Genomic DNA, 27,607 nt, shown 5'->3' on the forward strand with positions numbered 1-27,607 from the left:
GTTGAGCTTAATGCCGTTGGGTGTGGCATTTTTAATGTTACAAACAACACGGAGCATTTGTTTAAAATAGAAATGCGAACCTCCTCCACTTTTGGTGAGTTGTGGGCCTTGCTTAAGGCCTTAGATATTGCGAAAGAATGCAAAATGAGCAAGATCTGTATTTTTACTGATAGTCTGAGTTCATGTCTACTGCTCAAGAAAGCAAGCTCCAACAACTGCTGTGTTACTCTTTTTAAACAAAAAGTAAATGAATACGGTTTTGACAGTGTTCGGGTGATTTGGACGCCTGGACATGTTGGTATTCCAATAAATGAAAGAGCCGATGCTATTGCAAAAAAAGCTGTTTGCTACGGCTCAATATTGAGCGTAGAATTCACTTTTGAAGAGGCACTCAGAATTATAAGAAATTTAATATTCAAGGATTGGTATGACGGCTTTCGTTCTTTCTCAGAAGAAAAACCAAACCTTTTTGCCAAACTGCATGATTGCTTGCCGACAAAACCTTGGTTTCATAAAGCTTCCTTTGATGTCAAAATTATCAAAATGGTAAATAGAATACTAGTAGGATGTACTTATGACAGCGTATATTTGCACAAAATAGGGGCAAATAACACTGATCTTTGTATGTGCGGTGAAATTAACTCTTACGTTCACAGAATCTTTAACTGTCCACTCCTTAATCACATCAGAACAAATTACAGCTTTTTTGATTCATACACGGACCTCGTTCCCATATTTAAAAACAATGAAGTCTTTAAGTCTTTTATTGCATTTCTTAGTGCTGCCAACCTTTCCTTTTAAATAATGTCACTCTCAAAACTTTGATGCGCCAGAGCACTTAGTTTTGCATACCGAAAATAGGTATTTTTCAATACCAAACGTTGAACACCCTGGCTTTTTGTGGATGTAAAATCCCGCCAAACACATCTCAAATTCCAAAAAAAAAAAAAATACGTGCTAAGGGCGACCACTTGCGCGATATCATATTCAAAAAGTGATGTAAACGAATCTCCTTGAACTAAATTAAATGTTTTTCACAATGAAACACAAAAAAATGTTTCTTTTTCCATATTTTTTTAATAATCACATGGGTCAGTTTAATATGGCCAACCCTGTATATACATATGGGACGTTCCACGTCAACCGGTACACTAGCCGGTCCAAAATTCTATGGGACCGATTTTGAAGTCCAAGGTCTCAAAATGATCGTCTGAATGTCCACTATTGAAAGCCGTCTGGCCCATTGAGAAATTCAATATGGCGTCCAAATTATGGCGTCTAAGCTGACTAAAAATTAGAGTTTATTTAAAATCTTTAAGAAAACCAGGAGCAATGAAAAAAAAGTAATACTGATTCTTTATGTTCTTAGGGTCGCAGATTACGATTTCGGAAGCACATTTCCAAAATTCAAAATGGCGGATCCAATATGGCGGCCGAAAATAAATAAATTGATGAAATTGAACGTTATAAAATAAAAAAATAAAATAAAAATAAAAAAATAAAATAAAATAAAATTGGTGGTCCCATATTGGATCCGCTATTTTGAATTCTTGAAATATGACTCCAGAATCGCAATCAGCGACCCCAAAAACCCTTTTAAAACAGGTTTCAAAAAAATTGAAATAATTTTTTTATTCTTGACCGCCACATTAGATCCGCCATTTTGAATTAAAAAAATCTGACTTCAGATTCGTAATCAGCGACCCTAAAAACCCCTTAGAAATACATTTTAAACAAATCGAAATAAATTAATATTTTCGGCCGCCATATTGGATCCGCCATTTTGAATTTTGGACCGGCTAGTGTACCGGTTGACGTGGAACGTCCCATATATATATATATAAGAAAAACTTAAAAACCATGTGTATATCACAAGCGTATATGTGCTCTAGGTGATATGTCGTGGGGACAAATACTTCATTGTGAATGGAATGTGAGACCGAGAGCATGTATTATCATGCCGAGGTTGATCGAACACACGATGTAAAAAGAGCTATGCTCCGGAGATATCGTTGTTGCAAAAATTAAGTACTGGAAAAGTGAGAACAGTATCGAAGCTATCATAGTTTCGGCCTACCTACCCTACGAGTCTTTACAGCCACCTCCGTCGAGGGTGCTAAGAGAAGTAGTCAAGTATGCAGAATCCAATAATCTGGGGCTAATAGTGGGCTGTGACGCAAATTCACAGAACATTGTATGGGGAAGCAGCAAATGCGTCCCCAGAGGTCTCAAGTTACTAGATTTTATACTGTCATCTGATTTGGTCATTCAAAACACTGGTAACAAACCAACTTTTGTGACCAAAAGGAGACAAGAGGTGATTGATTTAACACAATAGGTCTCGTCATGTACTTGAGAACTCGTCTAGAGTCATTGTATAATCATATTATATACTTAAAACTATTATTTATTTTAGTACATAACATTATTAATACCAAATAAATAAACAACTTAAAAACAAAAAAACGAAACTAGTGAAGTTCATGGAAAATATATACCTTCAAAAGTCAGGTATGTCAAACATGGATGCTTATTGTCGCCAATACTATTTGCGTTTTACATAAATGGCTGACATGAAAGCTTAGAAGAAGAATTAAACATAGAAGGGTGGTTTGAAGAAATTGATTTACTACAAAAGTATTTTGTAAAACGAATTTTGAAGCTACTATCACATGTGCCTACATACATACATACTTTTTTGGAAACCGGCATGCATGAAAATCATTTGTTTACTTTAGAACTGTTCCTTAGGTTTGTGCATTTATTTATGTGCCCAGAAAGTCGGCTGCCACATTATCTGTCCAAAATTGTTATAAAGAGAGAAGTATTCTGGATTAGAGATTTAAAGAACTTATTTAGTAAAAACGATGTAATCTGGCAAATAGATAACATACAGTCAGAAAGCTGCAAAGATGCAAAATTCCTTTAACACACCACAGCCAAGTTAGGGTGAATTGTGTAAATGAAAATTGAAATTTGAATTGGCCGAGCCAAGGAGCACCAAGAGATTTAGTGACTCTTAAAACACTCAGGCTAAAAAGCCCATTGTATTTAGAGCTCTGGGAAGAGGGTAGATAGTCAAGGGCGAAAGGGGAAAAGTATAAGAGAAAGAGGTAGGAAAGAGCAGAGACAGAGAGAGAGAGAGGCAGAGGTGGTTAGTCCTATAATAATTTTCCAGATTCTTTGGTAAATGTGTAAATATTCTCCAGTTTTAGAGAACGAATATTACTCATTCTCACGACATCGGAACCCAAAACTCGTAGTGTTGCTCTAGCAAAGGCAAGACACTCACTCCGCCTCCTCCAAGCAAGACAGGCACACTGGGTTCTCAATGATTCCAATGGTGGTCATATGCTGACCCCATGGGTTGTATCCTGTAATAATACCGACTATCAACCGAACTTCTTTCATTTCAAGTTTTAGTAGAAAGTTTGACAGTTTTCTGTTCGGACTTGTCACAAAACACTTTGCAGTTTTCTAGACTTACATTCTTGAATAACCTTTGAGGTTTGCTTCGCGTTCTCGAGGGCCTTCAGTGCAGCCTGACTGTCACTGAAAACTCCAATATGTTTCCCGCTACATCTCTTCTCGATTATGCATGCAGCTACTTTCAAGATGGCAAAAGCTTCCATTTGGAAAGCAGTTACCATTTCCCCCTTAGCATAGTGATACTTATTACCATCGTTTAAGTACCATCCGGCTCCAGACCCTATTTCATTATTGGATCCATCGGTAAAGAAAATATCCGTCAAACCTCCCTGAAATGCCAAATGTGACATCAAATTTTCTTCCAAATGAAACTATAGGTATTAGGTCGTCTTTAGGTGCAAAAACTGGATACTGCTCAGATAGCAACTTAAAGATTTCTCTGTGTCCCGAAGTTCCGTCTTCGTGCCAGAAAGCATATTTATGGAGTCTGCACATTGCCTTTATTGCTTCCTGTTGTATCTTAAAATCCAAGGGGAGCAAATCAAGCATAGCATTTAAAGCATCGCCGGAGGTTGTACTCATGGCTCCCGTAATGCATAAACATACACTTCTTTGCTGCCTGTATAGTTTCCGGAGTGTGGACTTAACCATGCTCCTTCGCCACCAGACCACCGAGGCGTAAGTACTTATTGGTCTGATAAGTGCTATATATGTATATATATATATATAGGACCACAGCAGGTCTCAGACCCCAGGTTTTACCAAATGTGTACATACAAAAAGCCTTAAGTACTAGTAGGATATATAAAGCATTAGACTGGTCAAAAAGTCTTTTTCGGATAATTTACCTTAAATGATTCACAATTGATTGAGATTCTCAGTGGGGAAAATGATCGTTGGGATAAACTTTTGCGTTTTATTAAATATGCCTTTAGATACCAAGATTACTTAGTAAAAGAGTAGCCGGATAATTGTTTTGCACGAAAAATGAACAGACGACTCATACGCTCGTAGTTAAATTATAGTAAATATTTTCTTTTCTTAATACTGGAATAAGTAATTTTCAAAATTTTGTATATTTTAATTTTATTTGCAACAAATACTACTACTACTGACCGCACGCAAGGTGTATTGTTTTTACATCACAATTTAATGTAAATTACTCAAACGTTTATATAAAATATTTATTACTTATATATGTACACTTGCAAAATAAGTATTGTGAGTATTATGTAAAATAAGTATTGCATATCTTTTGAGCTGAAATTAATGAAACTTACCATCTCGCAAACCTGAATCGCCAAAAACACCTCAAACAACATCATCTGCAGTGATTGACGTGGCAAAGCTGCAGAACTGACAGCTGTTTAAACGCCCAGAGGAAAAAGTGATGCAAAAAATCGCAATCAATGCAGATCGTGCTCGCCACCGACATCACAAGCAACAGTATCCCTCAAGAAATTGACGAGAGCTTGCCTGATATTTCTACCAAAATATGGCAACTCGACGCGGTGCAGAGGCTTAATCGAATCTCTAACCGGTTTCAAGCACAGAAGGGATTGTCGCTTAAGCGATGACTCACCCCGTTGTCTGGTACCGCTTGAAAACGATGGCCAAAAGCTTCCACTTCTCAATCCAACGTGTTATGCGTCACCCTGCCTTTTGGACGATTGCAGCCAGGTTAAGGGGTTACATGGGTTTCGTCGGGTAAAAAAGGCTTATTTTCAATATTTTTTTTATGTAAAAAATGATTTATTTAATTCAAACTTTTTTCTGTCTTATAGATACTTATTTAAAGAATAATTTCTGAAATTTTCAAAAAACAAAAAATTAAAACTCCTCCATTGTAACGTCATTTCCGGTGACGCCTCGAAAAAAAAGGTGCGTCCGCGTTGTCAACATAACTACTGACTGGATCATCAAAAATTAGTGTTTTAGTTAAGACCATAAACTCGTCCTTGAACGAAGGAAAGAAAAAAAAAGTAAAAATTGGAATTTTGGCAGACATTTTTCCAAAAAAATTAAATTTCGGTCAAATTTGCTTGACATTTTTTTTATTTTTTAAATAGTTGTAATTGAAAAAAAAAACAAAATCCTTCGTTCAAGCACGAGTAAATTATATCTCGAACACCTGTGTAAAATTTCATCAAGATCGGTTGAGTAGTTTTCGAGAACATTTGACAACTGACTTTGAAGACATTATTAAAGTTTTGAGTAACAATAAAAGTGGCTTGGAGCGCACACATTCCAAAGGCTCCGAAACTAGCGAGTGATTTTTTAGCTATTATATTATATTATAAACAGTTGGTTTAAACAGCTGACGCATGTTTCGTGTTTTGTTTCACTGTCAAACATCTTCAGTTTGGTCTATAATTTAACCAACAATCGTCTTACAGACGAACAACGCTTGCAAATCATTGAATTTTATTATAAAAATGCGTGTTCTGTTAAGAAAGTTTAATGTCGAAAAATTGTGTTCAACGACTACGCTCATTTTTGGATCAATGGGTACGTAAATAAGCAGAATTGTCGATTTTGGAGTGAAGATCAGCCAGAAGAATTGCAAGAGCTACCAATGTATCCAGGAAAGGTCACAGCTTGGTGCGGTTTATGGGCTGGAGGTATCATTGGACCGTACTTTTTCAAAGATGCTGCGAATCGTAACATAACTGTGAATGGTGAGCGCTACCGTGAAATTACGTTACCCAAAATGCAAGAGCTTGACTTGCATGACATGTGGTTTCAGCAAGACGGTGCCACATGCCACACAGCACGCGTAACAATGGACTTGTTGAGAGGCGAGTTTGGTGAACATTTTATTTCACGTTCGGGACCTGTCAATTGGCCACCCAGATCGTGCGATATAACGCCTTTAGATTATTTTTTGTGGGCCTATGTTAAAGCTCGTGTCTATGCAGACAAGCCTGCTTCAATTAACGCATTGGAAAACAACATTAAAGCATTTATATGTGGGATACCGGCCGAGACATTGGAAAGAGTATGTCAAAATTGGACTAAGCGGATGAACCATTTGAAGCGTAGTCGCGGTCAACATTTGCATGAAATAATCTTGAAACATTAAATTATATGGACTGTATTATCGATTTAAATAAAAATTTCATGCATTTTTCAGAATTTTACGTGTGTTTTTTGAAAAGCTTTCCTATAGCTCTTAAAAAATCACCCTTTATTAGTCGGATCGACTTGAAAATTTAGGATAATATTCTTGAGAAGTTGTAGAAATTAATAAGCCAAAAAAATAGATTTTTTGAACCCATGAAACCCATGTAACCCTTAATTCGGCTAAATTATAACTGTACCTCCTTAATACAGGGCCGAATTGAGGAATAACAGTGGCCTTACCGGGAGAAGAGGCGCTAGTGCGACGGAGCTATTGATATCTCCAAAAAATTTGAAGACTGCTGAGCTTGCCTCGTTGAGTAAGCAGTCGTATGAACAAGATGAATACCAACAAAAACAACGAAAAGAACAACAACAATAATAATAACAGAAAGGGCAGTGGAAAAAAGCTGGGCCACCTCGCGGGGCTTTCAAAGGTGCAAGTGTCACTCTCTGCGGAACACGCCCGCGAGGATAATGAACCGTCTATCAGCCGTGGGGTTTACCACGAACTGAATGATCCGAAGTACACTTCTTGTGTTGCAAAAAAGTTTTTCGAAGATAATTTGATCACTGTTCTGGATCGGGCTTCTGAGTGCCGACTTAAATCCAATAGAACTTCTTTGGGACGACATTAAAAATGCAGTCAGTACCCAGAATATCACGAATTGGGATAAGTTATTTCAAATACCAAGGCAGCATTGGAATATATTCCTGTGGAACGTTGTAGAGGTTTAATAATGTCAATGCAAAGGCGCTGTGCAGCAGTACTAAAGCAAGTATTTTTTTCAAAGGTATTTCGCATTGTATCAACTTTTGTATCTGAAGTAAAAAAAAATTATGTTTTTCTTAGACAAGAGGACTGATACAGATTGAAAACCTTTTAAATTTATGAAATAAAACCTAATATGCAAAACATCTAAGTGATTTAATTGAAAAAAGTCTCAAATGAACATAACTGGGCTACAAAAAAACCTGGGCAAAAAAATTTTAATATTATTCCACAAAGCTCATTAAAGTGTTTACGCAATTTGTGAATATACAGGCCCAACCATACTTCAACACAAATATCTACTTATATTTTTAGAATTCTTTCATCAATAGCTATCCATAGATATAAATATTAATACGCCGTTAAGAAATAAAAACGTTCACAAATTATACATGTTTATACATATATCAGTTATTTGTGGCTTGATGTTGCCTTATATGTAGGTATATACAGGGTGACCGATGGGAATCTGACGTTTTTGAAATGAACAGTACACAGTTATTTTAAATGAAATATTTTATTTTAATACACAAAATTCTTTGTCATGACATGCCATTTGAAGATGAATATTATTTGTGAAAAATTACGTCGGGTAAGTGGTGCCCATCCTCCTGAATGCAGTTTTCCAGCCTGGCCATCACACGAGTCATCAGTTCAACATCAATTGTAGCCACTTCTTTCCTGATTGCCTCTTTCAGTTCTGCCAATGTGCGGGGTCTGTGAGAGTATACACGTGATTTGAGATGAGAAATTTTAAGTCTTCCTGTAAAATTGTTCGAAGAGATTCACGGCTCATTCTTAATTCGCGCGCGTGTTTACGTGCAGAGCGCCCAGGGCTACGAGTCAGCGCGGCTCTCACACGCTCGATGTTGTTCTTGCTGTCTTAGTCGGACCTGGTGGCTTCTTTTTCGCAATAGATCCTGTTGTTCGTAGATTATGAACCCAACTGAGAATCGTGTTGCGGCTTGGAACGGTTCCACGACGCCCACGATTGAAACGCACACGAAAAAGTCGCTGCACGGTAATAACAGACCCGCCATTCTGCACAAATGCGTCATACGCAAACATGCGATGTTCAACCGTCCACCGCTCCATAGCTACTGAAACGGCATCGAATGGCGAGATTACTGGCTTGTAATTCGCCTCCCTACTCCTCTCACCGGCAGAGTACTAGCCATCCCAAAAACGTCAGATTCCCGTCGGTCACCCTGTAGAGGAGTCGCCGCTGAATGACAGATAATTTTTTATGAGTTTGTCGTCAGTAAGAAAGAGCGATCACTATTAAAAAATACTTTTTCTATCATTTGATGATACATATCATGTTTCGAACCCAGAAACAACCGAATGGATGTGAAGGCCACCAAGCTTCAACGAAAACAACAGACCTCTCTACCTGAGGACCAACTAAATAAAAAGCAGAGTTAAAATATATTGTATTTTGTTATATTTAAGTGTATCATTATTCAATCATTTCACATTTCAAACATGTCATGTGGATGACAGCGAAATAAGTCAGTGCACACATTTAGTAAAGCAAACCCAAATCTATTGGTGTGATTGAAGGGAAGAAACGGAGACGAATAAAAATCTTTTTAATTTTATTTTTTAATTTGTGTATGTTTATATGTACTGTATCTTCGGGTCTGATTAAATTTTATTTTTTTCAATGCCTTTAATTATTATAAAACAGATTTAAAAAAACACCACTAACTGAAATAAATTAAGATTTTGGACAGCGGTGGCTTTGATTTCATGTGGTCGACTGGTTCGACTTGTTCAAATTGATACTGTTTTATCGCTTCGGTTAGAGTGGTAATTTCTTTCTATGCCCACCCAATAACTTATTTTTGGATTTAGACATAAAATATACACATTATTTGATAATTAGATCGATGTCACACAATCCCACAATGTTAACCAGAGAACCACCCTCAAGTTTCTCGCAACAGATTCGGCGCGAAAATTACATTTGTGATATTTGCACACAAAAAAATGAATCAACCGCAATTATAAAAAAAAAAAGTTTTGTATTCAATAGTGATTTAGATCATTTTTTTAGGTTGGAAGGTATAAAAAGCTCAGAGAAATTTTGCAGAAAGAGGCTTTAAGGCAAAAGTCAAAATAATAAGTTGAGAAGTGAAATCTATTAGTAAAGAGCATAATTTGGGTGTGCAAAAGATGGAAATTATAGATAGTAATAGACGAATCCCAAAAATTTACGCAAATTAGAAATGGCGAGTAGGTGAATATAAAAAGTATCGATAGCGTTTTTCTGTTATGTAGCGATGATGTTATACAGCAATATAATTAAGTATCAATGAGTTTCTATTTCTTTGCTTTAAGACCCTTTCTCGCTATTCTTTCTGCCTTTCTTTTTAGAATAGAACTAAGGTTATGAGAGCTTATGCCAAATAAATGTAAACTTTTCGATCCTCGGGAGTCCTAGCCAAATATTCCCTTTCGATAAGGCCTTCTATTCGTTTTTTAATAAAAACAGGAGAGGGTAAGAATCGTGACTTCAGCTGTGATGTAACATCAGAAACCAGCAAGTTGTGCTACAAGAAAAAAAATAATGTATAAGTATATGTGCACTCTATTTATAAATTAGATTATTTTATATACCGGTAAACGTTTTCTTGCTTTCATTATTCGCACAATAGCTGCTTCAATTTCATGTTTGCGATCTTCGTCTACTTTACCCCGCGTTTCTTTGCGTTCTGGTTCAGTCTCTCCTTTTGCGGCAACTGTTTGAATTTTAACCCTGTAATGACGTCCAGCGTGGATATACAAACCAAGAAGAAGAAGGGTAAATTACCATAGTTAGTTAAATGTCAGCACAGTGAAACATTTTTATATACATATAAGTAAATAATAAAAATAATATATACATTTACAGAAAAATATCACTAGTCCGCGATCGGATAATAGACAGTTGGGGCTTACTCCCTATGGTGTTACGAAAAGAAAGACGGTCTGCAAAGCGCTCTCTCTGTTTGCGCTCGGTTACAGTCATATTTGCCATTGGTTGAGTTGATTTAATGAGCATTTCATATATAATAGTTTGGACATCAAAACACAATTGATTATCCTTTCGATGATTTCGATGTAGAATACAATGATTTGAAACATGCATAGGAAGCCAAACGGCATATGCAAGACAAAAAAAATGAGTACTTTGACCAACTCAGACGACCTCAAGATGGCTTCAAAATTGGTATTAGTGCTAGTAACAGTCATATACTGTACGTCAAGCATCAAAGAGCCTCACGAAATTTGTTCCGAAACGGATGGGTGAATTGTTATTATACTGAAAGTTGATTCATCGACAAATGAAATTGCATCGAAACAAAACATGAATTTACCGTTGGGCTCACTATTATATTATGTATCTTCATATACAAAATACAAGCAACCAAGTAACCAAGAGGAAGCACCCATACCACCTTTGCGAAGATGAGAACGACGCAAACAATATTAAGGAGTGTTGCCGAGAGCGGCGAGTGTCAATTTGGAGATTCGGCAACTCGTAAATCAACATAAGCGGACGAAATGCGCTGAGCATTTGAGTTGAGCCAAATGAGTTGAGCAAAACCTGTAGCTTCACCTCTGCCGCGAGTAAGACCTAACTACGTTAACATCCGACGAAGCACAAAGACAAAATGACAATCCCATTGCGTTTCGTCGGACCCGAGCGATGAGCACCCCTGTTTCTTCCCACAACAGTAGGTTCCACGTTACCGGAACGACCCGGATTTATATCCGGCTAAGAACTGCCACTCCAGCAGCTTTCCCCGTACATGTATGAGAAATGGTTATGCTGCTACAACAACCACAACAACAGCGACCCTTTTTTATACTGCACGCGCCAGACGGTTACACAACCCGCCAAACAAAGGCCCTGCTTGGGTCCCACGGGAGTAGCTTACATCACTAGTAACAGGAAGAGTGATCCCACTACTGAAACCTGGGGAAAGGCGCTAACGAAGGAGAACCATATGTCCGACACCCACATTCTCCAGTAGTGAAAGCTCTTAAAGCCCATTCCCTCTCGGTCTTCACGAAACATCTAACCCCAAATACACCTTAACATGGCTTCGGGAAAGTACACTGCACCTACCGCCATAAAAAAACAGATAAAACGTAGACTTAAACAAAGCCGCCGAGAGAACAGTTCTAGTAGCGTTGGACCTATTAAATGCCTTCGATACAGTTAGCCAGTGTCTAAAAGTTACTGGGCGTAATCTGCGATAGTTTGCTCTCTTTCTCGGTGCATATAACCGCAATTGCCACTAAAGTCTGAAATCGCAACACACTGATAGCACTTGAGGCAAACACAAAGAAACGTTGCTGGCCACATTTAATTGGTTAGCCGGTTCTAAATTGTGCAGCGCCCATCTGATCCCCTGAAACTAGCGACAAGCAATAGACGAAGCTTCAGACCTGACAAAAATTTAGGTGTTGTTTCAAGTTGTTTTATATTATTTTGATTTACCCTAAGACTATTTATACAAGTTTCAGTTAATAATACTATATAGTCCGATCTTACCTGTGAAATTTAGAAACGAATGCATCATTTACATAAAACTCATCTGTGGGGTCGATATCTTTTGTCTTCGTTTTTGAGTTTCGCACAAGTAATCGCTGTGCAGGTTTGCCCATGGACAGCGACTGAAGTGCGCGCACCAATTCACGTTCAGGGATATCAGTTTCTTGTTGTATGTCCTCATAAGTTAGCACATCACGATTATTAAACAGCATTAAAACACACATCTAAAGATGTATTGTGTAAACGGAATTTATATCACGATATATATTGAAAAATTTAAATACCTGATACGTTGACACTTGCAGTATGTGTTTACGAGTATTTGTGGGCGCCGTGCAGCCATTTGTGCTGGAGGACATGCTTGAGCTGGGACCGTCTTTATCTTTATCACTATCAACCTTGCGGCCATAAAACACAGCATTAATATAAGCGGTGCCTATTGAATGTAAAGATAATTTAATTTAAATTTTAATACTATTGCAAGTAAAGCAGAACTACATATATATTGGCAGCTTGACCATACTCAAAGAAAACAAATAACAAAAAAGAGTTCAGTTTTACCCATTTGTGGTTGCAATGTTAACTGCCTGCCCGAATGCTTATCCAAATAAAACTTCTTGAATATTTCAAATGCTTCACGGGGCGCTGATGGTATGTTGCAGTTAGGTGTTGCCGTCTAAATTTTTTAAGATATATTCGAATAAAACAGAACTGATTGATTAAATTTTTGAACACACCTGAGTAGGCCAAAATCCAGTAGTTAGTATTCGCACTGTTAATTCAACGCCCGATAGTGATAAATTGTGAATATTTACATAGTTCTTAAATTCTTCCATTATGGTATTTGACACGGACATATCCTTGAACATTCCTTCTAGTTTTGAGGTAAATTGACATCCACACTCAGTCTGAAAATTATGAAAAACAAATTCAACTTCCGAATATAGAACAAAATTTTAAAATTTTACCTTTAATTTTGATATCATATTTTTTTCGAAATCATCTGAGACTGATTTATTTAGCAACAGGCGTTTGGCTAAATGTGTTTTATAATAGCGCTCAAAAACATCCTTCTCCAAAAGAAATCGGAAAAGAACCATTGTTTTATCCAATATTGTTTCGATTTCTTGTTCGCTCATCTAAAATTGGTTACTATATGATTGACATCTTATATACAAACGTGAAATTTGGTCGTAGATTATAGACTCCTAAGCTGAAACATGAAAATTACGCTCTTTTGGATCCGTAAGGTAGCGCTAGGGTCATTTTCGTATTATCCCATTTGGTGCATACTAAAAATTTCTCTTAGCTACTTAAAAATATATTTTTGAAGAAATAAGACACGCTAAATGTCACTGTGGTCCATATATTCTACAAACCGTATTTAGGGATCGATTTGATTCTTACGAAGAACACATCTTAACACATTAAACTGTACCCGCTAACAAGCGGTATAGTGAAGATATTCTGAAATTTTTTATTTATAGTCCGGAAATGTCCAATCAGCTTCAAAATACATTTTTCTAGAAAAACTATAGATCTTCCTGTAGTTCAGATATTCCGAAAAATAATGCTACGACTTGAGTAATATTCGAAATATATACATCCCGTCGCAAAATTATAAAAGCACTACATATTGACAAGTTTGACTATTTATATATTTATTTTTTAACTATTTTCTATAATAATGTAGTTTCCGTTCTTCTTCTTAACCGCCGTGTGAGTTATCTAATAGCAATCATATTCCGAAATTTTTGTAGTACCAACTTATTTATTTACAGGGTCCGGCAGTCGAAATGCACGGGCATCAGCTGTCTGTTAGTTGACTAAATGACAGTCCAGAGTATTGGAAGCATTTTGCCGAGAGTAAACGTGACTAAAAACAGTAATGGATTTCAAACGTAATAGTTAATAGTAATCACGTTTTTTTTTTTGTAGTTTTTGTTTATCACACCATTACTCGTAACAGTGATACTAGTAGCATCGCGAAACGTCATGGACGTGGTCATCCAAAGACAGCCACGTCACGTGAAATGGTTCAAAAACTGAAGAAGCGCCTTGAGCAAAGTCCCCGACGAAGTGCCAATCAAATGGCGAAAGAACTGAAAATATCTGACCGTAGATCCAAATGGCGCACGATCTCACTCTACAGCAGCAACAAGTCAGACTTGAGAGAGCCAAAGCGGTCAATTTCCGAACATTGTGTTTTCTGACGAGAAAATTTTTCAAATTAAGCAATTCGTAAACTCTCAAATCGATAGGATTTATTTGACTGACCGTTCATACGAGAATTTGAGTCATCGATTGACCCCCAGGAGGAAGCACCCGCCGCAGGTAATAGTAAAGCCGCTATAACCGCAGATAGGCGCTCTCCAATCATTTCCATCGAGCCTGGCGTCAAGGTAAATGCAATATAAATAAAGATGTCTGATTCAGTTGCTGTTGTGGATGTAAGCTCCCCAGTAGCTACTGCTGCTACTATTGCTGAGAAGAAAGTTTTTGCCAAAAATGTTAAGGTAGCTAAACCCAAAAAGCCATCGGTTATCCCATCCACCAACACAACAAATGGTCGACGCATCAATTAAGAATTTAAAGGAAAGTGGCGGTTCATCACTTTTGGCGATTTAAAAATATATTAGTGCGACATAAAAATGTGGTCTGCTAACTTGTTTAGCAAAAGTTTTCATTTCTATACTTTTGAGTACTTTTTCTTTAGAATTTGCTCGGAAATAAAAAGTAGCTTTTCAAGGAGAACATTACGCATTTATTAAGTAGCTCAAGAATACTGACACAGGGTGAAACTTAGACATCTTACATCACCTTTAATTATAGCTTCATGAGCCATACATATACATATATCGGTTGAAAATTAAAAAATGTTCCTGATAAACCAAATTTTAGGACAAAAATTAACTGCGTTTTCCGCTGATGTTGCAACACATGGAATCGCTACAGCTTTGAAATTTTGCTGAACATTTTTATAAATCTCGCGCAATGTTTAAAACTTGGAGTATTATGGTCTTTGTTACGGAATATATTACATTTTTATAAAAATTCATTTTAAATTAAAAAATAAATAAGTAGCTTGTCAAAATGTATCAATATATGGGTGGTGTTTTTATAATTTTGCAAAAGACTATATTAAATGCTTAAAACATCGTTTGAAAGAAATTTTGTTTGGACCATGTTACAGATAAACTAGATCTGCCTAGAATCGAAATATTTATCAAAGCTGTGGAGTTTTGCTTTGTATGTTCCCAATAGGATTCCAAAAAACTCTATCACCTTGTCGATTCCGATCTCACTTGGATACGACTTATAATATTAAGAAGTAAATTATAAATTCTATTTCGATCCCCATGAAATTGCCTATTGAGCCCAAGAGAAAGTGTAATTTATTTTATTAAAAAGACATACAAAAACGGGTTTGAAGGTGTATTGTTATTGAAACCTTGTCACATTGAAGTTTTATAACATGCAGGTCTATAAAATACGATAGATCGAAGTACATAGTCAGACAGAGCAATTCTAACTGTTATGTATAAATACCAAATTAAAATGAATGCTCGACATTGGGCTTAGCAAGAAAGATAGTCAAAGAAGACTGAGTATGAATTGAGTTCATGTTGTTTAGTGATATTAAGGAAAGCTGTTAAAATGTTTCCAGCTGTTTTTTTTTTAACTTAAAAAGCTTTTCGGTCGGAATCTCGCCCAGCCTCTGATTATATACATATAAGAAGAATAATACTTACACCTTTGCCGCCTTTTTTAAGTTTATCGTCTATAAATAATGAAAGATATTCCGGAGATTTTTGGTTCAAATTTAAAAAATGCTCAAAGTCTGCGGAAATAACGTTTTTGAATAATCGATCGTTGTTAAAAGAATGATGCAAGAACCGATCAAACCGATCTTTTAAATCGAGCAAATTCTGTACAAAAGTTATTGGATTGGTATTGCCATTTTCTTCTTCTTTTACTAATATTCGGCCCTGTTCGCGCAAATACGAAGACATAGTATCAGCAATAACTTTGAGACCTTCCTCTTTTAGGCGAGAAAATAGTTTGTAGGTACATGCAAGATCCTCTGTTTTTGAATTTTTAATCATGTAAACAACACCGGAATTTTCCATTTCAACAATGGTACGCATATGTTTCTTAATAAGTTCATCTTCAACAACTTTAACTATACGCGGTTCCGTATCTTTGTCTAAATATAATGTTGCGCGAGCAGATTCTTCTTGTATTCGGGCCTAAAAAAAGTTAGATTTTTTCCCAAATTTTTTAAAGATAAAATAATAAAAGTTACCTCAACTTTTTTAATGTAAACACCAGCATTATTTTCGTTAAGGAATTTATGCGATTCGAACTTGTAAAAGGATGCAGATTGCGCAAGAAACGGTTTTTCAAAATCATCTTCATAAACGGAGCGTGTATTGATTCCCAATGACATTAGCATTTGACAGGCATTTTTAATAGCTAAATGATTAATGGCTTCCCCACTTCTCTCGTCCATAACCATACCTAGCAATGTTTCTCTTAGAGCTTTTTGAATCTCCGTATAACGAACAATCTATAATAGATATATTTTTTAAATTTTAGACAATTTGTCTTCCAATATTATATCAACTATACCTGATCTCTGAATAATATCAGGCCTAAATTGTATACGTTATCCACTTCGCGTTGCTGTACATAAACACGATCCATGTACATTAAAATATCACGTATCATCACCATGGACGTTTGGTGGTCATTCCACGCTTGATTCAGCTTTGGAAGAAAATTGTTGTGTAAACTTTCAAGCACATCCTGGCGAACTTTATGCTCTAAATGTTCGGACACCACTTCACGCAATCCATAATAGAGACGATTGCCGTGCTTATGAAGCACCATGTTGTATGCATTGCGGTATAATTGTTCAAACGATAGGCCAGAGTTATTTTTCTTCTGTATCTCCTGTATAGCATTTTTTAAGCTTGCCCAAATTGCTTCTACATATTTTTCATCCATGGAGGCCTGTGAACAATTACAGAAATAAATGTACGTAAGAAAACGAAAATAAATATTCAAACGTAGCATATGAGTAGAAAAACGGGGGAAAACTAAAGACATTGTGAAGCTAACATTGAAAGCATTTGTTTGGTATTCAGGCAGCCAAAGAGGAAATTTCCGTTGAAACTCGTACAGTTTTTGATCCTTAGAATTTACGTCAGCGGATACACTGCAAACAGTACCGCTGTTTAGGAGGCTGTTACTTGTCGCACCAGCGTATTGTACCGATGGCTTTAGAGTGCAGCATTGCTCACGTACGCTACTGTTGGCTGCAGATGAACCCTGTGCCCCCACTGTTGTGCGGCCACGTATAAAAAATTTGCGATAGCGACCACCATTAGCAGAACTGCTAGACGAATGGCTGTTGTGGCTGTTTGTAAATAGTAAACTCTTTTGACGTTCCTGTGCTCCTGATTTATTATCCTTGGGCATTGGTTTGCCGCTTTCCTTCAAGTGGTAATAGTATGACGAACGACTGAATTAAGAACGGCAAATAACTTTTACAAATTATAGGTATATCGCAATTCGTTGATAAGTTTTCTTAATTTAATAATGTTCAGTACAATTTATGTTTGGATACTACTGCAATGTATGCGGGATATTGTGATTTGCCTACTCCCCTCAAAACGACGTCGTTGCCTCTTGTATCTATTTTTCTCAATCATTGGTTTAGATTTTTATTAGAGTTTAAACATTGTTGGTCTTTCTCTAAACTGCTTCCTTATGGTCTTTTATTAATTTTTTTCAAAAACTTCCGCTTTGCACAGCATCAGTTTTTTTTTACACTTTTATACTTCTTGAATCCGTTTCCAGAGCTTCCACTGTGGATAATTCAGTAAAAGATAAAGTTAGGATTATCCGATCTTTTATCAGACTTTGACTAGTAGAATTCTCTTCAGTATTAGGATTCAATCGGAGCCCTCCCTTAATCTCTTCTCCTTGTTAAATTTAACAAATTTTAAACGGATGATGTTTTTCACAAATAATAATTTTTCTTTCTTAACTTCTTGAAAAATTCAATTTTTTCCAAAGACAATAGATTTTGTTTTGACGTAAAAAACGCAGTTAACTTGGAAAGCTGAAGCAATTAGGTAGCGAGAGCAAACATAAGGAAATAAGACATATTTGGTGCAAATCCGTTTTAGTAAATCGGAGGTAGCCACAGCCATAAGACATCAAATGATAGACATTTTTTTGTAATAGCATTTGACTAATACCAACTTTAGAGTGATTTTGTCTCTAAAATAATTTTCAAGGCGTCAAAGGCAGCATAAATAGCCATACAATAAAATCAAGTCGTACACCAAAAATTGGAAGCTCAGTCAACACCTAACACCTAATTCATTCCATGTGTCCACAATTTCTCAGTAATACTATTCATCTCTAATAAAGGAAAAAATACAGGAACAGGATTTTTCGATTAATGGACCTCCCTTATTCGCTATTTTTCTTCTGGGCTCACTTGACGAAACATTTTCATGTGGAAGCAACAACAAAGCTTTTGAGCAAGATTCGCCACTAGCGAGTATTGTTATACCTCATAAAACTGGTGTAACTCACTATTTTACAAACAAATCTAATTTTAGGCAGTTTAATTCCGGCACTGCTCTTCGCCACTTGCTAACGCTTGGCGAAAAGATGCCTAATATAAAACATACTATATTTAGTATCCTTAACAAATGTGCTAGAGTCCTTTTTAGTGGATTTAAGAACTTGGTTTATTTATTCTTGTACATATACTACATCCAAATCAAACTCAAGTAAATAATAATACCATGAAAACAAAGGAGAGTATCCCGCCTATCCTAGATAAATTTAACAACAAAGAAACACAAAACTAAAACAAGCTATAATATAAACATACATAAACCAAATAGGTGCTATATTAACCAATGCTAATCTATACAAGGTGATATCAATTCAACCAGTTCGACAATTTGGTCGAATATTGTAAAATTTTAGATGCAGCACAAGAGTGAAAAAAAGATAAAAATACTCTCAATTTGATAATCAGCTGATGAACCGATATCACCTTGTATAGATTCGCAGTATATGGAACCGACGAAAGCCCATTCAACTATTAGTAACCTTCTACACTAATTAAAATTTTTAAGCCACTTACCGGAAAAGCGCGAATCCGCATCTTTCCCTCCTTCTTGGGAGCGGTGCCCCTTAAATTCATGTTCTGTATACGACGACAATTTTCCTCCACTTTTTCCCTCTAAACAACCCAATAGGAACGTGATCCTTGGCCGACGAACTCGTTAGCAGATGTATAACAACACACTTCAGGCTATTATTGAACTTTTGATGGAATTTTTATTTAAAATAATTTCAGTCCAAAACACTGTAAAGTATGGATTTTTCCAAACTGCTTTTTTCTGCAGTAGTGATATCAGCAAATCATTTCAAGTTATTGACTTCACTGCACTCAGCATTGATTACGTTTTCGTTTTATTTTTAATAGCTGAAAGCTTTATTTTATATTTTAATATATCCACAGTGTATTTGGCTGTAAAATAAAGGAAAAGTTTATTTACTTCTATGAAGGAAAATGATGTGACATTAAAGCTGTAGAAGAAAAACATGTATACGGTATGCAGAAAATAAGAAGTACGTCGAATTAACATTACACGCATTTTTTGGTGCACAACAGTCTTACACGATTAATGACACAAATTTTACACTTAGTTTTTTATATATTATGACAAGAATAATGATAAACACCATATATGTTGACCATATTTTACCATCAATAGCTCCACAATTATGACATATGTATACACAAAGGAAGTCGAAGAAAATTTAGTTCCTTGTATACAATGCTATTTGCTTTCTGTGAAATTCTTTATATCTCTTGAAGTAATATTTTTGTTTGCGATTTAGTTAATTATTAACATATAATTACAATTACCGAAATACTAAATATGTGCTGCTTATGCTGCAAAAATGACCATAAAGAAGAAAAAACGAAAGATCAGAAAATGAATGCGAATATCGGTGTACAAATAATTCATCAAAGGCAGCGTTGCCGTTTTATAATTTTCGAGCGGATTAAATTAAGACACATGGACAGGTAGTAGAGTAAAACCAACAACAGCATTATATTGTTTGTTTCTTTGCTTTTGGTCCCAAAAATGTCAAAATCTGTGAACAGAGATTGACAGTTGAAAGAAATTAAAAAAAAAAAAATTGATAATTTAGGGACCCAAATAAAGAGAATGTGAATGATGTGATTGAGTGCGACTGTTAATGGTATTTATTATAAGATAAAAAATAAGTATATTGATTGAGAATTCACAAAAAAAGTATTTGTAAAATATAGTGTGTTATCATGATGTTTTGCAATCGCGGGACAACTGCACTGCTGGATTTTTCAATGCGGCAAAAGTAAAAGAACGAAGTATACAAAACAAAAAACGTCAAAGACGATATGTCACCAAGATTTTTCTCAAATTTATTGTACAAATACATATATAAAAGTATATACATATGCATAAGTACATTCAAGCTCTTTTACCATGTCTATATACATATGTAGCAAATTTCATATAAGTATAACGTTTTAAAAGCAGTATAAATATTTCGTTTATCGTTTGGGAAGCAAAACATAGGCCTCGAACATTAGTTGTAATGATTTTCTTAATTTTTGTTATTGGGGTTGAAACAGCATAAATATGCTGCTGGAGCGATAGTCCTTGGCCAGATATAAATCCGGATCATTTCGACTGTCGTCGAAACGTCTTTATTCCGTTGTTGCTTTAAAAGTTTTCCAAGCACTGATAGGATTATAACTTATTGCATTTTCTAGTTTGAGTCTCTTATAACTACTGGAAATTTTATTTTTTATGCCTTTGCAAATGGACATTCAAAATTTATCTCAAGTAAAATTTTTAAACAGATTGTTTTTGTGTTTGGATACGTTGCTTTTACGTGACAATTTATTGCATACTCTGGTTTTATAATGCTGCAAACTAAAAAAAAAGAGGTTGTCTGTAAAGTCGGTTTACTTACGTGAGTTTAACGTAGCATTTCCTTCATATATAATAATATTTTAATAATAAAACATTAAAACAACAGGTATTATTGACAACTATTCGTCACTAATTATAAATTCGGTAAGGATGATGATGATACAATTGGTTTTATTTTAAATTCTTCAAGTAAATCAAATTAATAATAATCAACAAGAAGGCATATGCAAATACAAATATGTGAATTTATATACATAGGCGCATATACATACATATATATGCTCACTCAAACAGGAGAGAGCCAGATGTCGAACGTTGCCGAATGCGGGGGCCGATTGTGCTCTTTGTAGTTCGTTCCGCGCTCTCGCTTGCAGTTCAAGCAAGGTAACGACGCATGAGCAAGATAACGACGAATGAGCAAGATAACGACGATTGAGCAAGATAACGACACATTTTTTGGTGCGTGCAGCCGGCAAAATCGAATTATAAGACGTTATCACGTCAAAAATAATGACCGGCGAATTCAGAGAACGATTCTACCTTAAGGTGCTGGCCCAATTCAGGCTGGTTTTGCTTACTATACTCGCTTTGCTTAGCTTTGAAAACTTGTATGACCAAGAGATGAAAAACAATTTAAAAATGATATACATATATCATCGAAAAGCAAATATAAATAAACAATCTCTCTTATCCGCCTAAAATTCTCAAATAAAGTAAAACCTAATAAAAATAAATTAACAACAGGTGTTTTCAATCCCTAAAGTCAAAAACGCTGTCATTGGATGCATTGGACCAGCACCTTTGCTATACCTATACATGGCCTTATCGGATAAAAAAGTGGAATCCACGATGTAAATAATAGAAAAAACAATGCTACTTTATTTGACAACCGATGACATCACTGCAGCGAACAAACAAAAGGAAAATAAGTTACTTATTTGCGAAAATTCAGTGAATGTATTCGCTAACGCTTGGCGAAAAGAAGAAGCCTTAAAGCTCATTATACTGGTATTACTCATGGACGTACAAATATATTAAATTTAATAATACGGTCACATATAAGTAGATGATCTACTTTTTCGTGCTTAATTCCCAATCCGTAATTAAAAAGCGAGATTTCCCATACAAAATGTCTCTCCCAAAAAAATTATAAAATAATCCTAGATAATAACCATATTTTCTGACATACAACCTTGTGTTTTCTATGTAATACATCATTATTTTTACGCGTTAAAGAAAAACGTCAAAGTAAAAACTAAATAAAGCAGATGCCAGCAAGAAAAGACGTTTGCAGACATAATTCTAATAAAATGTTTGTTAGGTATTATTAATCATGCATTCATATAACATATCCATTCGAGTCTCGGTGAAACACCAAAATTAAGAAAAACATTTCTAATAGCAGTCGGCCCTCGGCAGGCATTGCCAAACCTTCGAGTGTATTTCTGCAAGAAAAAACCCCTTATAAAAATATTTGCCGTTCGGAGTCGGCTTGATACTGTAGGTCCCTCCATTTGTGGAACAACATCAAGATGCACGTCACAAATAGGAGGAGGAACTCGGCCAAACACCCAGAAAGGGGGCCAATTATATATATAAAGGGTTTTCCATTAAGAGGTATTATTTTGATATTCAAAGAAAAATGCTATTTTTTAATATATGTAAATGATCGGATGTTTATTTCATTATAAAGAGGAAGGTATCCATTAATAGTGGCAAATAACATCAGGCAAATTACCACCACGACCACGCTCATGGGACAATATCCTTTTCATGAAATTTTCCATAACCGAATTGCAAAGTAGCTACCCTATGTCCTCGATAGCCTTACGAATTCCATCTTCTCTTTCACGTGGCCCCAAAGAAAAAAGTCACAAGGTGTTAAATCACAAGATCTCGGTGGCCAATTGTGATCACCTTTTCGAGAGATAATACGGTCCGGAAACTTTTCCCGTAAGAGATCAAAGGTTTCGTTGCTGTTGTGCCACGTAGCGCCGTCTTGTTGAAAATAAACCTTGTCCTCCGAAATATTCTACCAAAATAATTTCTATGAAGAAAAACCTTTCTGAACAGTATTGACAGCTGATTGTTAATTTCGCAGGTAATCTGCCCTATGTGAACGGGTAGATTAATTTTGTGGATTTATTGCTAATTAATGCATATGTGAATGTACTTTAAAGCAGCTCTTTTTCCGCCTTGCCAACATTCTTACGTGAAATAAACGTGGTTAATGGCGCAATTTTTGTGTCCCAAATACAATAACGCCAGCGTCATCTGTGATAACAGCGTACAAATCCAGCGCAATAGTGCAATAAATTGATATTATATACATAACATTTACATTAACAACATATTTTACATATTTTTCCCATTTGCGCAGCAATTTTGATCCTCTTTACTTCTAACGAATTTGTGTATAAATAAATAAATAAAAGTTATAAAGTGACTTTTAAAGTGACAGTTTAGTACACGAAAAGCTTCAGAATATTCCAACAAACTTTTAGTCCGTTCCTGTAGTCCAATATTTAGTCAGAAATAATCAAAATGATATTACTTGAGTAGTGGAACAAAATATATCCACCACTTTATTTTTCCGGTGCACCATGTGTTCCGAATTCCCACTGTATATTGCATACTGATCGATTTTCTTGCCATCATCTTAGCATTAATTGTTATTTCGGAGTTTGACAACTCAATTTTAATTTTTTTGCTCCATTTGGATGAACGAATATTACGATCCAACTTGCTTGGCACAATTTGAAATGAATGACAGTAAGGTGCTCATATACACATTTAGTACGTGTAGATTTGAAGTAATGCAATTGCAACGTGTTACCCAAGCCTCATGCAGTGTTACCCATACCTCTAATAAAGCCCTTCAATTGTAGTGCAAACGGCAACGCTAATCAAGAGCATTAAATCGAATATCGGCAAAATATTCTTATCAAAATTATATACTTCATTTATGGAGGCTGGGATTAGGATGTAAGAAGGAAAGAGATATATTTAAAAAATATAAATGCATGGTTATATTTCCTGTGCTAATTCACCTCATACTTTCTAATCGAAATATTGCTGGCGTAGTTGAAATATTTACACGAACTTTCCGGCAACACACATGGCAGTGTACCACACCCGTACCATAGATGTTATCTATGCCATAGATAATAAGATAGGAAACTCTTTCATTTTGAGAGAGAGCGCGCCCATGAGGAAGTTTCAAAACTTGGCAGCATTCACACATTATGGGATTTTGAACAGCTGATAGGCGAAATGGCTGCCAGAGAAACGCCCCAAAAATAACTGAAGAAAACAGTTCGTTCTTGCTTAATGGAGAAATGACGAGTTGAAATGTTGATAATTATTTGTAATATTTGAAATGTAATACTTTGAATTGATGTGAGTTTGTAGAATCCAAAGCTACACCGCCATTGAGGCTAGTATATAGTGCGCGGTTGCCCAGTAGTCTTATATGACCCGTATACACCTACACATGATAAAAATAAACACAATCAGCATAAAATACAGAAATAAGCTGAAAAATCAAAAACATTTAAACGGAATTATTCAAAATTGATATACAAATGCTATATAATAATAATAAAGTATTGAACTCGAAAATGTATATAAGAGTAAAGCTGAAACAGATAACCTTCAAGTTTTTATTGCCTAAAAATAGTTATGTATGTTTGCAAAATATTTCAAACTGAAATTCCATTCTCTTACCTACGCTTTTTAACCATAAAATACTTACATATATACATATTTACATTCATAAACCAACACACATTTTCAATAAAATTATATGTATGCAAAATGTATTCAGATATGTACACAAGACGAATTAAAAGTAGAAGCCGAAAAGGATATAAAAAGCTTTCGAAAATTGTAGAAACTCCCTTCAAATTAAATTATTATGTTTCAATTAAATTACTTTTAAGACAAATAATTATAAACATTTCCGTCGCGTAATTTCTTCATTAAGCAAGAACGAACTGTTTTCGTTAGTTATTTTTGGGGCCTTTTCTCTGGCAGCCCGCCATTTCGCCTATCAGCTGTTCTAAATCCCATAATGTGTGAATGCTGCCAAGTTTTGAAACTTTCTCATGGGCACGCTCTCTCGCAAAATGAAAGAGTTTCCCATCTTATTATTTATGGCCAATACTGCATAGATGACTAGATGTGAAACTCTTTTTCTCGTGAGAGCGCTGAAAAATGTGCATTTTTTATAACATTTTCCAATATTGCCACACCGGTAGAAACATGAATTGGGTATTTTTGAACCAAAGGTCTGGAATTTTTAGTTTCCACACCACCATTGAGGTTAGTATTTAGTGTGCGGTTGCCCAATAGCCTTATATCACTCGTAAACACCTACATATACTAAAAACAAGCACAATCTGTATGAAATATGTACATAAATAAGCCAAAAATTTAAAAATTTATATGTAAATGAAATTATTTAAAACTGATATACTTTATCCTGCATTTTTGTCGTCACTCGCTTCAAGCCGCGCTCGGAAAAATCATCAACATTTTTTTCGCCCTATACCGCTGATTCCACATCACAACAAACTTTTTTGATTTTTTAATCACTTTTGCAGCAGCGGCGTAAGATAATTTTGGACCTTTCGAATGCGTGCATAAAATACAGCCTCAAATTGCTTCGTGTACTTTTCACTCATTTGCTAACGAGACCCAATTTCGACTCAGATTTGCTAACATTAAAAATTGTTTCCGCAAGTATTCCACCAAACATCAATTCAACCATAAATATTGGATGTATTATGCGGTTTGAAGTATGGCAGTAACATCGGACCTTATTGCTTTCGAAGTAAATGCGGGATATACAGTTAGTAGCATAAATAAGTATACACGAGCCTGATTTATGGAATTGTTTGACGCTAACGCTTTCCTTAATAAGTAATCAAACTATTTTACACATGGTAATTATGTACTGGGATAAGCTTTCATATGCACCTTAATTAGCTGTAAATTTTAGATACCGTTATCCACGCTTTGCTTTGACTTTGATGCCAGCGAAATTTATGTCACTAAAGTTAGTATACAGCAAACGATTGTTCAGTTAGCATAACATTTATTTTTACGCATTGATTAAAAAAGTTAAAGCTATTAAAAGGAAATAATTAAAGTGAGTATAAAAATTTATGGAAGTACGTTTTGTATTAATTTTTGCGACATTTTTAGTAATGGCACCAAAAGGAAAAGAGCTTTCGGATGATTTAAAAAAATTGATTATAATAATATATATCACAAGGAACATAAATCATTGCGAGAAATCGGTCGTTTGATAGATAGGAGTTTTGCTACAGTTCAAAAGATTGTGAATAAATATAAAAGTGCGGGAAGCACCACTAATAAAGAGCGTTGTGGGCGTCCGCCGCTCTTAAGCCCCAGAGAAAAAAGCTTAGTCGTACGGAAAATCAGGACAAACCCCAAAATAAGTGCCCCCTAATTGAAATCTGAAGTTGAAAATGAGACTGGAAAACAATTTAGCACCCAAACAATTCGCCGGGTTTTGCATAGTGCTGGTTATCGTGGCTGCCGTGTTAGGAAAAAGCCCTTCGTGAGTAGTGTCAATCGGAGTAAACGGATTTCATTCGCCAAAGATCATGAAAAATATGACCAAACGTTTTGGAACCAAGTCATATTTTCTGATGAGTGTAAGTTAAGTATCTGTGGATCTGATGGCCGTGGAAAAGTTTGGAGAAAAGTTAACGTGGAATTGGATCCAAACAATATGATCGGCACTGTGAAGCATGGAGGGGGCTCTGTGATGGTTTGGGGATGTATGGCTGCGAACGGGGTTGGAAACATGGTATTTTTCGAAAATATTATGGACCTATATGGTTACTTAAATATTTTAAAAAATATTTTAAAAGAAAGCGCTACGAAATTGGGCCTTGGAGGAACGCTTATCTTCCAGCAGGATAATGACCCCAAGCACACTTCCAACATTTTACGAGAGTATATAGCTGTTATATTGTACAATGTGCGAAAACAGCTGAAAACACCGCCACAGTCCCCGGATACTAACCCAATAAAACATTTATGGGAGCATTTAAAGCGGCAAGTACGTTAAAATCCCATTAGAAATAAGGAACAACTGAAAAACGTTCTTCAAGAGGAATGGAAAAAAATACCACCAGCTGTAACTGAAAATTAGGTGAAATCAATGCCATCACGACTTAAAGCGATTGTAAAGTGTAATGTAAAGTGTAACCAAATACTAGGATTTGATTGTAATTATGTTTTTGATTTCACAAATTAATAAAATGATGAACTGTTTACTTACTTTTGAGACATGAATTTTTATAAAGTTTAATATAAAAAGCTATAATTTTGTTCTTTTTTAAAATGTGGTCATTATTTGGATTAAATATGCTTGTTGTAGTTCATTCATGTAAATAAAACACAATTTTGTTATAACTTGTTTGAAGGAATCGATTGGGGGAAAATTGCAAACTTATCCAGTGTATACTTACTTCTGTTACTAACTGTATATAGTTCTATAATTATGTACCTAACATAGATGACTAGATGTGAAACTCTTTTTCTCGTGAGAGCGCTGAAAAATGTGCATTTTTTATAACATTTTCCAATATTGCCACACCGGTAGAAACATGAATTGGGTATTTTTGAACCAAAGGTCTGGAATTTTTAGTTTCCACACCACCATTGAGGTTAGTATTT

The 27,607-nt window shown here is 35.5% G+C and overlaps 1 protein-coding gene across 3 annotated transcripts; it reads right to left on the reverse strand.

Annotated features, from left to right (window-relative positions):
• Positions 1-8,742: 8,742 nt before the first annotated feature.
• LOC129246977 (cullin-3) lies at positions 8,743-19,860 on the reverse strand. Of its 3 annotated transcripts, XM_054885762.1 has the most exons (12): positions 19,670-19,860; positions 19,042-19,431; positions 16,500-16,883; positions 16,174-16,437; positions 15,620-16,117; positions 12,836-13,006; positions 12,605-12,775; positions 12,429-12,543; positions 12,152-12,303; positions 11,868-12,091; positions 9,944-10,082; positions 8,743-9,876 (listed from the first exon to the last, which is right to left on the reverse strand). In XM_054885762.1, the coding sequence occupies exons 2-12, from the start codon at positions 19,099-19,101 to the stop codon at positions 9,724-9,726; spliced, it is 2,331 nt and encodes a 776-aa protein (XP_054741737.1). In that variant the 5' UTR covers positions 19,102-19,431; positions 19,670-19,860; the 3' UTR covers positions 8,743-9,723. The 3 variants fall into 3 exon arrangements, with proteins under 3 accessions (XP_054741737.1, XP_054741738.1, XP_054741736.1); XM_054885763.1 differs by lacking the exons at positions 19,042-19,431; positions 19,670-19,860 and adding an exon at positions 17,714-17,968; XM_054885761.1 differs by lacking the exons at positions 19,042-19,431; positions 19,670-19,860 and adding an exon at positions 16,992-17,968.
• Between the last annotated feature and the right edge of the window lie 7,747 nt (positions 19,861-27,607).

This window comes from Anastrepha obliqua, chromosome 5 (genome assembly GCF_027943255.1).
Source record: "Anastrepha obliqua isolate idAnaObli1 chromosome 5, idAnaObli1_1.0, whole genome shotgun sequence".
Taxonomy (NCBI): Eukaryota; Metazoa; Arthropoda; class Insecta; order Diptera; family Tephritidae; genus Anastrepha; species Anastrepha obliqua.

Bases quoted from the DNA above. Each gene is read 5' to 3' on its own strand.
- LOC129246977 (XM_054885761.1), bottom strand. From the start codon at position 17,351: ATGCCCAAGGATAATAAATCAGGAGCACAGGAACGTCAAAAGAGTTTA. The intron at 16,438-16,499 runs GTATAGTTGATA...TATCTATTATAG, and splicing joins TGATATTATTCAGAGATCAG to ATTGTTCGTTATACGGAGAT. The intron at 12,092-12,151 runs GTATTTAAATTT...ATACATCTTTAG, and splicing joins TGCAAGTGTCAACGTATCAG to ATGTGTGTTTTAATGCTGTT.